Source organism: Lutra lutra, chromosome 5 (assembly GCF_902655055.1).
Source record: "Lutra lutra chromosome 5, mLutLut1.2, whole genome shotgun sequence".
NCBI lineage: Eukaryota > Metazoa > Chordata > Mammalia > Carnivora > Mustelidae > Lutra > Lutra lutra.
The window spans coordinates 39,297,519-39,311,262 of record NC_062282.1 but is presented as its reverse complement, the minus strand read 5'-3'; the positions used below and the strand labels follow the sequence as shown (position 1 = coordinate 39,311,262).

The following is a 13,744-nucleotide window of genomic DNA, read 5'->3' as shown; positions in this document are numbered from 1 at the left end:
ATGAGCTTTGAACATAAAAATATTTCACGTAGAAGACAAGTATTTGGAAAGTTATGTCCTATGGGCTTTCGAACATGACTGCAGCAACCATGAAGCTTTCTTAGCCAGTCTGAATTCTAGGAGGGCAAACCGCACTTACACTGAAGACCTTGGCCTTCTCAGAGTAGGCTTCAAGGGCAGGGCTGGTGCCAGGGTTCTCCAGACTGATGTTCACACACAGATCCAAAGAGCTGACAACGTCAGAGGGCTTCTAAACACACAAACAGTGACGCAGTTTACTAGGGCATGGCAGCTTCAAAACAAGAAAATGACCACCAGTGTGTTCACAAAGACACAGTCCTCTCTCTATGATGGAGAATATCCTTGTTTTGGATTTTCCAGACTCTTGCTTCTCTTCTGTCTTAATTCTGCTCTTAGCCTCTCCACTACCAAAAAAACTTAGAGACTTGGATTCAGTAAAAATCTGAAGCAGCAATTCTTAGTTAAGCTCACCAGTAATCTTGTTATTCATACATAATCTATAAACATTTAGAGGCTATGCCCAGTTTTAATACTTAGAAGTCATAACAATACACAGCTCTTGGGTTGTTGGCTATGGTCTTTCCAGTCCCTACTGCCAAGACTTAGGAGTCCTTCGGTCCTGACCAAATCTCTGGGAGGGCATATGCCTGACATGGGAAGGTGCTCAGGGATGGCTATCAGGCAGTGACAAGGGAACTCCCTTCCTTAGAACATAACTCTGCTCTATAAAACTGGGTAAAGGGGGTGCTCAGCGAGCTGTAAGACTAGCCCACAGGATGGGCTTGGGATTGATATCCAGTATGGTGTGTTAACTGAAACAAAATCTCTTTCACTGACCCAAATCACACACATCTTCTTAAAAACTTCACAAGTACACATCAACATGAATAAGATACATGTGTGAACAATAGCTCAGCTGACTTCATTCCCCCAGAATGGACTAGAGGTTTCATTTGATCTACGACTTAGTACAAAAATAGGAGAGAATGAGAGCTGGCTTTAGCCCTTTAAAGAATGTGTGTAATTGGCATCTTAACAAAAAAAAGGTCCAGGCCTTCATAAACAAGACTCCTTTAACATGAACAAGAAATTTAAAAATGCAATTGATTTTAATTCCTCTATTAACAGAGTTAATATTTCCAGAGTAATATTTAGTAGTTTTTGATATGTGATCTCTGTATCAATATCAAAAATATCTGGGAGTACTCCTTCAATCTGTATACACCTTGGACCTTCAAACCCAAATTTTTGGTGGTGGGAACCCAGAACATGCATCTTATAAGTTCTCTTGGCATTCTTACACATCTTGAACTCTGAGAACCATGTTCTATGAAAGTTCTTAAGCAGCTCTTTTAAAAATGAGTTTTTAAAAATCTTTTTAAAAAGACTTCCTAAGGAAATCACACTTTGAAACACCATTTCGTGGTTCTGGAGGGAAACAGTCATATAATTTATAAAATCAGTTTTCTGTTGGAAATCCTGAGAAGCATTTTTCCTACTTGTGAGATTTTCAAAATTCATGTCAACTCTCATAACTATGGGATATGACTGGAGCAAATAATTTTTACCTCATCCTTCTCCTATATTAATTTAAATCCAATAGTGGAAATCACAATTAAGCTCCTTTTCAGCAGCTTAAAAATAAAACTTTTCCCTGATAGGTAAATGCTAGAATAAAATTTGCAGTCTACTAAAAGTTTTACCTGTTAAACGTTAAAGAAAACACCATGTTTGATTTCTTTAAGAACCTTATTTTTAGCCTTTTGGTTGCAATCCCAAATAAAATTTCACGCTAGTAACACATTAATAGAAATTAATAGAAGGCAACCATGTACTAGCATAAAGAATAGGATTTCCTGCTCATGCAATTAGACAAGAAGAGCATTAATTAGAAGGGCAGGCATTTTCTAACTCCTAAGCTTCCTTTTTAGACGTTGATCATTCATTAGTCATTCAGAGGAAAAGATGAGAGTGAGGACAGAGGCCTCACCTGTATGTGGATGGTGTACTCAGTGCAACTCTGTGCTTGGCTCACCAGCATATTCTTCTGCAAGCACCTTTCATTGTTTTCTTTAAATAAACCCCTGGAGGTTACTCTGGATGAGTACAGGTCTGCATCAATTGTGATGTTGTATATAATAGCTACGACAAAAATCACAAATGTTATTGCAAATAAACCTTTACCAAAAAACCATCCCTACCTTACTGTGTTTTACTGGGTGAAGTCAAGGACTTCAAGAAAATATAAAAAGTCTTTCCGCGGATGGACTGTGAGCCACGGACAGCCACGGCATTTGCAATTCAGGCTCTGGTGTGAGGTAGGGACTGTGGTTCCAGAGAGAGGGGATTCAAAGAAGCATGGCTTGAAGAGTGGAGAGCAAAATGGACTTGCCCCCAGGAAATCTGAGAGAATTTGGTCAAATTACTTCCTCAAGCATCAATTTCCTCATCCCTAATATGGTGATATGAGAAAGATGCAGTTACTGAGTGCCTGCCATTGACTATGTTCTCATATTGTACACGTTTTACCATCAGTCAACCTGCAAAGTGGATAGATCTCATATTTCACATAACAAACAGAATAAAAGAGGTAAAATGAACCAGCTCCATTCACACAGCGAGGGCACGCTCAGAAATAAAACCGGAGTAATTTTGAAATCAGGGCTCATGTTCTTTTAGCTTCCATGCAGTTGTGAGGATTAATTGTTATTTGAGATAAACTCTGAGGGAACACTCTAAATGCTGATTTGGGGGTGGGGGGAGGCATGCAACTCCTCAGTAATAAGTATGGAGTCAGAGAGACTTGGTTTGAATTCTAATTCCATTGTTTATGAGCTCTAGGACTTTAGGCAATTTGTGTAACATCTTTCAACCTCCATTTCCTCATCTACAAAACAGAAATACTACTACTAAACCAGGGAAATGAAAATGAAAAAAAAAATGCAATAAAAAACAGAGGTCAGGGGATGCCTGGGTGGCTCAGTTGGTTAAGTGGCTGCCTTCGGCTCAGGTCATGATCCTAGGCTCCCGGGATGGAGCCCCGCATTGGGCTCCTCACTCGGCAGGGAGCCTGCTTCTCCCTCTGCCTGCTCTGTCTGCTGTTCTCCCTGCTTGTGCTTGCTCTCTCTCTCTCTCTCTCTCTCTCTCTCTGTTAAATAAATAAATAAATAAAATCTTTAGGGGGATAAAAAAACAGAGGTCAGTAGCCAATATACAAAATATCAGAGACTTCAACCAGAGTCCACTGTCCAAAACTGAGAAAGAAGATCTGATGATATTCAAAGCATCAGCTGACTTATCTGGGGTTACTCCATTTTATTCTACTATTTTCAGTATTTTAAAGGTTGAATAGACTTCCAAAATACATTAATTCTTCAGGTTACCTTTAAAGTATCTATTAGAGATGTTGGATCATTTTTCTTACTCCACTGACTTAATGAAGTTAACAAAGATAGATAAAACATAAGTGAATCAAATGAACTAAAAACAAGCAGTGAAAATAATACAAAGGAAAAACAACGCCAGGGAGGTGAACGTAGCCAGGACAGAGTTAGTACATGTGGTAATACTAACTCATTTTTCTCAAGTAGCCTGGTGGAAAGGATAGCCTCATAGGCAATATATCCATTTTTTTAGGTTATTAACTTTAAACTGGAGTGAGCACCGGATATAATAAAGACCACATGCTTTAAAAATTTACTTCTCAAAGTTGTGAAGATGGGATTTGGTCTTACATACTATTATTGCCAGACAGTTAAGTGACAAATGATCATGACTGGCTTGTCTGAGTGGACCTGAAGACATTAAGGAAAAGGTGCCCAATGGGAAGAAAGCCCAGGGAAGGACATTCTCTGAAGGCAGAAAGCTGCTTTCGAGTTACAGCAACAGAAGGGGGGGAAACCCCATCAAAAAGAGGAAGATTTAGGAGACAAATCCATGCTTTCAGGCCAGGAAAGCTAACTAGCCAGCCATTTCTGCCAACTAATAGATTTCCCAAATTAATGTTATAGGCAGACTAGCCACTTAATGTTCCCCCCACCCCCAGCTTTGTTGAGATGTAATGGAGATACAATACTGTATCAATTTCAGGTATACAGTGTAGTTGTTTTGCATATGTAAATACTGGAAAATGATTACAATAAGATTCATTAACAGATCATCACCTCACACAGTTACAATTTTGAGTGTGTGTGTGGTGAGAACTTTTAAAATCTCTCTTAGCAACCTCCAAATAGGCAACACAGAGTTACTGGCTCTAGTCACCATGCTGTGCTTGCATCTAGCCACTTAGTGTTTATACAGGAATGGTTTTTGACTCAACTATCCTGGCTACTCACAGGGCAGGCCTGTGAGATGGGCTATTCAGAGTTGGGTCAGTGTTTGAATGCCTGAAAGGCAAAATGCCAGACACATATGAGAAGCAGGAAAATACAGAAAGCATGGCAAGGTTTGAATCTAACTTCTGCTTTATGTTTTTAACCTATGTATTTCTTGGTTATGAATCATGACAAAGACTGAAAATAGAGTGGTTTGTTAACCACTTAATAGAACACTTGTAGGAACTACAGGTGGCTGAAGGTTAGAGCCAAAATCTGAAGGAAGGGGGATGAGAACCTGGGAAAAAGCTGCAAGAGAAAAAAGGCAGAGTTTAATCAAGTTCAAACTCCACTGCCATGCTCTGTGAGTGCTGGAGCAGGACAGAGGATAGTAAGGGGCAGTGGGTATGAGAGATTCGGCCAGAGCAAGAGAAATGACATTTCCTGGTGACATTTGTCCAGTTTTCCTCACTCCTGCTGACAGGACACAGATTTTTATCCACTTCTCCAGATTATTTAGAGCATTTAAAACACTGGGCACATACTACATCTTGTTTATATTTTTCTCATTATTTCATGCCTACCATTTCCTCAAGAATAGGAATATTTGGTACTTGCACTGAACATGCTATGTCTAGATCACGTCTCAGCTGAAATATGGCATAAAATATGGGCAGAACATCAGTGTAATCTTTATGTGCCCAAGGTTTAAGGTAAGGAACCCCTGGGTAAAAGACACTTCGATGAAGTTAGGAGAGCCCAGGACGAGGTCACAGAGAGAGTAAATTTCTGTGGCAGAGTGTTACCTTCCGGAGACAATAGAGGAAGATCTAACTGCATCCTCCATACATAATTAACCATTCTCAGGCACTTCAAATGCGCAGCAATGTAATATCTGCAGGACCCGTATTGCCTTTGGCCCATAAACACAAAGTACAGGTTATATTCAGGACTAAAACTCTACAAGCAAACCTATCTCCACACAGATTATTTCAGGTCAACCCACCCACTTGATCATTTTGCTTAGGAGGTCTAAACTTGGCACTGAAACAGAGTGTGAGTTTTATGTCAGCATTCTTGTTGAACAAAGTAATTTTTTCTGGTGTGAACGAAGCATCCACAGACACATCAGCAATACTTTGGGACCTGAAAGACATAAATGGAAACAGGTAGGTTACTGCCAAGTGCACGTTATAACCTTTACCTAGAGGACCCGGGACCAGCATTATCAAATTATTCTCAGCACAGTCTAAGCACTGGAGCACTATTTCATGTTTGAAAGCTCTAAAATGGTAGGTAAGAACAATATCTTTTGTGTTTGTGACTGACTGTATTGCCAGCCCAATCCACATTTAGTATTTTTTGTTTGTTTGTTTGTTTGTTTGATACATGCGTAAGCGTGGGATGTGAGTCTGCAAACTCTTTGCAAATGAAGTACAAAGTCATGATCTCTGTTGTGTTTTGTCAGCTACAAACAGTGATGTTTGCTCTTCCCACAGAGGGAGGGGAGAGCGCAGTGACAAGGTGAGAGTGGTGTGGCCAAGGAGCGTGGCTGTGGCCCTGTTGCCTCCCTTAATGGCTGGCAGCACTTCTTCTATGTGTGGCATAGGACCATAGTGGTGGCAACTAGCCTGGTACCAGAAAATGGCTGGGGAGTCTCTCAGGCAGGGTGCAAAAGACTTCTGACTCTGGTACAGCCCTTTAGATATCTAGAAAGCTTTCCATACACATGGGCTCATTTGTTCCTTTAACACTCCTAAGAAATAGAACAAATATTGTCTCCTTTTTATTAATGAGAAAGTCTGAAACAAAAAGCATTTAGTAACTTATGAGTTTACTGAGTAATAGCAAGTGAGGAGCTAGAGCTCATGATCTCCTAGTTTCTCTGCCATTAAAATGTTGTACTTCATCATAATGACCCTTTGTGCACACACTCCATGATTTACAGAGCAGCAAATAGTAATTAGTAATTTCATTGTTTTGAGAAGTACCGTAAAAAAAATGCAAAAAACATTTTATCTTTAATTTCAGGTACCATCTGAAGGACTTAAGTGAAAAATTGTTTCATCAATTGATCATGTACGTATAAGGCCCCCTAATAAGCAGCCATAAAACATCTAATAACAAGTACAACATGTCCTCAAACCTACAAGATCTAGAATGTCTAAGTGAGTGTTTTCTGTAAGTCAATCTCTTTAAGAGAATCTTTTATCCCAATGGCGATGGTGGCATTGATTGAAAGGATTTTGTTAACTTGTTTTTTAAAAAAATTATTCTCAGGAAGTTACCTAGAAAATCTAGTCTCAACACCTTATAGGAATAGGACCACAAGATGGCAAGAACTTAGGCTGACTGATCACCTCAATCAATTGATCTGACTCCATGTGTCTTGACTTTTTGAAGAATCAAGTCCACCTTTAAAGAGAAAAGTCTGGCTATCATTGGTGATATTAAAAGGGAGTATCGGGGTGCCCGGCTGGCTCAGTTAGCAGAGCATGTAACTCTTAAACTCAGGGCTGTGGGTTAAAAACCCCTAATAGGTGTAGAGAGTACTTAAAATCTTTTATAAAATGGGAGTGTCATAGTATAGTAATTATGTAGGCTAAGAAGGAAGAAGCCTACCAGACGGCTGGAGGGTGATGGTCCCTGAAAGGTGTCTTTAAAAATTTATAACAAATTATAAATCCTGTGACAATATTATCACATCTCATATTTTTCTAATGGCATGCTACTCTTAACTGATTTTATTTAGTAAATATATTTTTTAATGTGTCAGTCTTAAGTATGATCTGTGTATTTTCCCCCTACATGAAGTTTTCTTCTTAAAACTTTTTCAAAACAATGCATTCTCCAAACTTTTCAAAACATTCTCAAAACAATGCATTTCATTCTTTAAAAGCACATGTAAAATACTGTGAATAGTTTAACGAAACTCAGAAACAACACATCAATATGTGATGTTTTCTGTTCTTGAAGTATTTGGACATTTAAAGCAAATGAATGAAATATATTTTTGGGGGGAGGAGACTCTTGATTGCATTCTCAATTTCTTTATGATTCTAATCCCTGACCAACCCAATATATTTATTTTTGTCCTTGTATCACACAGCCCTTGAATCCCGTATTGCTGTTCCCTGCTCTTCAACTCCTACTGAGGTCAATGAGAGGTCAGCTAAACCTAAATAATAGCTTCTTGTTTATGACTAATAATTTCAAAAAGTTGCTTCATAACCACATGAGAAGTTATACTTCATTTGTGTGGTCTGAGTGTTCAGTATTTTTAGAGCATTCTCATGAGGCTTCCTTTCTGTGAGCTGAGGTAAGGTTGTTTGGAAGATAATATTCAGAAATATCCTGGATACCATTTTAAAGGCTCTGTCTATTCTGTGTCCTTTATCTGCTCAACATATAGAGAAGAGGAACTTGACGGCTATGTTAAGCAAATATTTTTCTTCTCCCATTAAGGAAAAATACATTTCTTCCGTTGACACATAAACTATGACACATAATTGTCCTGGAGTCTTCTAGAATGCATGTGGCATTTCTACAATTTCAGCACAGCTATCTGTTCTACTTATCAGGTTATTTTTTAGTTAGCTGGTTTGTGTCTGGTTCTCAGCTGACTCACCAGAGCTGAACCACTTGCCCAAAGGCTCCAATGGACACGTCGGTGATGGAATCGCCATTTAAATCACCATAACCATCCAGAGATCTCCCAAAATACTGGAGCTGGCTCCTAAAGGCTCCATCAGATCCCAAGATTTTCTGAAAGAGCAAGTTGGACATGAAATTACAATGTGGAACAACTGAAAGAGAAAAAAAGGGAGCTTCTACACTGCACTGTTAGATTTTTCTAAATAGCCACTTCTCAGGTTGTTTTATTTGCCACAAAATTCCATTGATTTTTTTTCAATCACAGTGTTTCTCATCTGTTTATCATGCTTGTAGCCACAGAGAAACAGCATGAATCTTTTCACATAAAAATCACAAAGAAAAAAGAAAAAGCAGCAGATCTGTGGACTGAGCAGGATTTGAAACAAGCTCAAGTGTGACTGTCTCCTAGTCCACGTCTTTTAGGACTTCCCTGGAAAGTTGCCTGATCAATGAGGCCCCTTTGGGCACCCTTTAAGTTACCTAATAACTCCCATTCTTGAACATTTAAAAAAGTTTTTTAATGCCTTATCATTTATTATGATCTGGACCACTTTATCTCACTTACCTTATTTTCCCTCTGTCTCCTCCACAAAAAATGCAAGAGCCGCAAAGAGCAGTTTTATCCGTCCCGTTCTTTACAGTATCTCCAGCACACAGGACGGTGCCTGACACATAGTAGGAGATTCACTAAATGTTTGCTTAATGAACATAAAGTTCTAAAAATAAGTGGGATGGATCAGATTATCTGCATGGCACGCGGCAGCTCTAACATAAGGATACTCACATGTGAATACATCACCATGGAACTCACGGATTACCTGGGAATACCTTGTGCGAATGGTGCCCTCGTGACCGTTGTAGATGTACACAGCTCCAGAGTTCTGATTTTCCAAAGGGGAACCAACGATTACATCGTTGAAGCCATCCATGTTGATATCTGAAAGAGCTGCAATCGCTGAACCAAACCGAGCATTTTCAACACCCTCGGGGCCTTCAAGAAACTGGTGCCAATTCAAAATACCCTGGCAGAGAGGAAAAGAGGGATGAATAAAGCAACCCTTCCAATGTTTATCATTAAAACTCACAGCAAACGGTGTCGGAACCAATATGTAAACTGTTAAAAGTAGACAGGATTTTGAAAACTAGATTTCAAAATTTTCTACGAAGACAATGATAAAATGAGAATTTTAGCAAGTCAGCTCATAAGGATATGTGCTCATAAACTGAGGTGAAAGGAGTGAATTCTCTTTATGGTGGCTGCACAACCTGTATAACACTACCCATGTCTTTCCCTCCTTTTCCCCCATAATACTAAAATCTTTACCAGTTTCCAAAACTTCCCATTTAAGATTTGCTGATGAAAATCTACTAACATCTTGAATAAAATTAAGATGGAGACACACAAAAAACAATGTTTTATTTTAGACCCTTTCTTAAAAATTATAATGGTACAGGTAGTAGAAAATGAGACCGTTAGTTTCCAGTTCAAGACAGCAACCCTGAACTCACCCCTTCCCTGGAACCCATCAAATTACACCTATTAATAGAACAATTCTTCTTGGGAAAAAAACCAAACTGAGGGCTGACTGAACAGCTACTGGACAACCGAAGATAGACAAAACGGCAAGAGAACACAAAGAGATGGAGACACAGAATTAAAGGGAAACTGAAGCAGTGGGGATGCAGAGTACTGAGAGGGCAGGAACAGATTTTTCTGATCGTGAGCACAGAAAAGAAGCCACAGTTTAAAAGGGCAATTAACATCGAAAAGAGACAACACTAGAACTCCACCGCATGGTGGAGGAGTTGCAGGCTAAGCTCTCAAGTCAGAGGGACTGGAAAATGATGGTTTACATTATTACCATTCCACCTTAAAACCTCAGTCAGAGCACGGTCTGCCCAGCAGATGGGCAGTTCTGGTGGTCTCCCGAGCTCTCGACCTCAACAAGCCTAAGGTCCTCAAGCCCACACCAGTCTCAGTGGTGCTGGGACAGGAAAAAAAAAAAAAAAGCTACAGTTTAAAAGGGCCAAGGAGTGGTGGGAATACTCCCCCTCCACATTTAAAGCCCAGACTGGAGCAGGGTCCAAACACAATAACCAGTGGGTTTAAGTGTCAGAAAATGCAGGTCCCAACCCTGTAAATGGTAGGGTTCAGTCATCAGAGAGGGCTCACAACATCAGTAAGCCCAGGGTCCATAAGCCCATACCAGCCCCTGTGGAGCCAGGGCATGGAAAATAAGCTGTAGAATTTTAATTTTTTAAAAAATTTTGTTTTAAAATTTTTAATCAAAACAGGTTTTTATTTTTAAATTTAAAGATATATATTTTGTTTTATTTTCTCCTGATTTTTTTTCTTTCAAATTTTATTATTTTCTTCTTTCTGCAAAAATCCAAAGTTTAAACAAGTAACTAACAATATAGCCGCTGCTCCAGCCACCAGAAGAGTCACCAAGAGCACACAGTCTGCAAAGGGACACCATCCTTCAAGTTTAGGAGCAGTAGCTGTTCTGCCTAATCCACAGAAACAAACACAGAAAGTCAAGCAAAATGCAAAGATAGAGGAATATGCTCCAAAAGAAAGGGAAAAAACCTCACAGAAAGAATTAAATGAAACAGAGATAAGCAACATGCCTGAGACAGAATTTAACAATTGTGGGTAGTGGGAGGAGCAAGATGGCAGAGGAGTAGGAGACCTAAATATCGTCAGGTCCCAAAAGTTCACCTAGATAGCTATCAAACCATTCTGAATACCTACAGACTCAACAGGAGATTGAAGAGAAGAACAACAGCAATTCTAGGAACAGATAAAGGAACACTTTCCAGAAGGTAGGATGTGCAGAGAAGTGAATCCGAGGCAATAAACGGGAAGATAGACCTTGAGGGGAGGGGCCGGCTCCCGGCAAGTGACACAGCAGCAGAGCACAAAACTGGAACATTTAGAAGTTTGCTGCACTCCAAAGGCGAAGTGTGTGTGTGGGGGGTGGGGCCCTCACAGGGACAGTGGGCTCTCAGGACCCACAGGGTCACACAAAGACTAGGGGTATCTGAGGGTGGCAGAGCTCCCAGGTATTGATAGGAGCATGGAAGCCGGCTGCAGGGATAGAGTCGAGGGATGGGCTCTCAGCTTGGGGTTACCTTAAACCATGATCCATGGCAAGTTGGGCCACTGCACTTTGAGCAGGGACACCACATGTGGCAGATCTGTGGAGACCCTCTCATTCCTACTCTGGGAGGAACGGCATGGAAGCATGCTGCAGGAATCATCTGGAGACTCCAAATGGGGCCATGAGCCAGAGACAGAAATGCTCAGTCACAGGCTGGGTGAGCAAGGAGTGTGGCCAGAGATCAGGGAGACAGAAGGGATTGACTGTTTTTCTCTGGGGGCACACTGAGGAGTGGGACTCAAGCTCTCAGCTCCTCAGGGGTCAGAGATTGGGAAGTCGCCATTTTAACTCTCATCCTCCAAAGCTACACAGAAAGCATTCAGGGAACAAAAGCTATGAGAGCCAACCCAAGCAGATGGCTCAGCCTGGCCCCTGGCAAGAGCGGTGCAACTCCACCTTGGGCAAAGACATTTGAGAATCACTGCAACAGGCCCCTCCCCCAGAAGATCAGCAAGAACATCAAGCCAAGACCAAGTTCACTAATCAATGAGAACTGCAAAACTTCAGAGCTATGGGAATACAGCACATAGAATTCATGGCTTTTTTCACCATGATTCTTTAGTTTTTCAAAGAGAAATTTTCTAGATTTTTTTTCTTACTCTATTTTTAAAAAATATCAATATTTTAAAGTTTTTAAATCATTTTCTCTTATCAATACCTTTTTAAAAATCTTTAATTTTCATTATTATAGTCCTATTCCATCCCTTTATTGTATTTAACGTTATTTTTATGTATACATATAGGTTTTTCTTACTTTAAAATTTTGGGATACAATTTCTTCAAACAGATCAAAATATGCCCTAAATCTAGCACATGTCTTTGTTCTGGTCTCCAGCCTGATCATATTCTTTCCTCTTTTTTTGTTTCTTTTTTCAACCAACTTCTTATCAGTTCCTTTTTTAGAATCTTTTTAAATTTTCATCTTTGCACTCATATTCCATCCCTTCATCTTTACCAGTGTGTGTGTGTGTGTGTGTGTGTGTGTGCGTGTGTGTATCTGTGTGTGTGTGTGTGTGTACACCCAAAATCAAGTGTGCAGCTGTGTTTTATTCACCAGTCTAATATATATATGTATATGTGTATATATATATATTTATACTTATTAAAAAATATATATATATAAATACATATACATTTTTTTTTCTCCTTTATTCTCCCCCCAGTTTTGGGTCTCTTTCAATTTGGTTAGTGTATATTTTTCTGGGGTCATTGCTACCCTTTTAGTATTTTGTTCTCTCATTCATCTAGTCTTATCTGGATAAGACTATGCAGAATGACAATGCAGAAAAACTCTCCTAAAAAAACAAAACAAAACAAAAACCCCCAAGAGGCAGTAATGATGGCTAGGGGCTAAATCAATATGGACATTAGTAAGATGTCAAAACTAGAGTTCAGAATGACGATTATAAAGGTGCTAGCTGGGGTCAAAAAAAGCATGGAAGATACTAGAGAATCCCTTTCTGGACAAATAAAATCCCTTTCTGGAGAAATAAGAGAACTAAAATCTAACCAAGTTGAAATTAAAAAAGCTGAAATGAAGTGCAATAAAAAATGGAGGCTCCTACTGCTAGGATAAATAAGGCAGAAGTGAGAATTAGTGATAGAGAAGGCCAAATGATGGAGAATAAAGAAGCTGAGAAAAAGAGAGATAAACAACTACTGTACCACAAGGGGAGAATTCAAGAGATAAGTGATACCATAAGACAAAACAATATTAGAATAATTGGGATTCCAGAAGAAGAAGAAGAGGGGGCAGAAGGTATTTAGAGAATATTATAGCAGAGAATTTCCGTAATTTGGCGAAGGGAACAAGCATCAAAATCCAGGAGGCACAGAGAACCCCCCCTCAAAAACATAAAACTGGGTCTGTACCCCGTCATCTAGTAGTAAAACTTACAAATCTCAGTGACAAAGAGAAAATCCTGAAAGTAGCTTGGGATGAGAGCTCTGTAACATACAATGGTGGAAATATTAGATTGGCAGAAGACTTATCCACAGAGACCTGGCAGGCCAGAAAGAACTGGCATGATATATTCAGAGCAATGAACGAGAAAAACATGCAGCCAAGAATACTATATCCAGCTGGGCTGTCATTGAAAATAGAAGATGAGATAAAAAGCTTCCAGGACAAACAAAAATGAAAAGAATTTGCAAACACCAAACCAGCCCTATGGAAAATATTGAAAGGGGTCCTCTAAGCAAAGAGGCAGCCTAAAAGTAATAGACCAGAAAGAAACAGAGACAATATACAGTAACAGTCATGTTGCAGGCAATATAATGACACTAAATTCATATCTTTCAGTAGTTACCCTAAATGTAAATGGGCTAAATGCCCCAATCAAAACATAGGGTATCAGAATGGATAAAGAAAACAAGACCCATCTATATGCTGTGTACAAGAAACTCATTTTAGATGTAAAGACACCTCCAGATTTAAATTGAGGGGGTGAAAAACAATTTACCATGCTATTGGACATCAAAAGAAAGCTGGGGTGGCAATCCTTATATCAGACTAATTAGATTTTAAACCAAAGACTACCATAAGAGATGAGGAAGGACACTATAACATACTTGAAGGGTCTATCCAAC

General features: G+C 39.5%; 1 protein-coding gene across 1 annotated transcript in view; it reads right to left on the bottom strand.

Moving 5' to 3' along the window:
- ITGA2 (integrin subunit alpha 2) overlaps window positions 1-13,744 on the bottom strand; it is a 107,800-nt gene that overhangs the window by 19,367 nt on the left and 74,689 nt on the right. The window contains exons 14-18 of the mRNA XM_047729979.1: window positions 8,810-9,013; window positions 7,966-8,102; window positions 5,344-5,483; window positions 2,012-2,163; window positions 140-250 (exon numbers count right to left, since the gene is read on the bottom strand). Coding sequence (XP_047585935.1) covers window positions 140-250; window positions 2,012-2,163; window positions 5,344-5,483; window positions 7,966-8,102; window positions 8,810-9,013 — 744 coding nt within the window. The remainder of the gene's footprint in view (window positions 1-139; window positions 251-2,011; window positions 2,164-5,343; window positions 5,484-7,965; window positions 8,103-8,809; window positions 9,014-13,744) is intronic.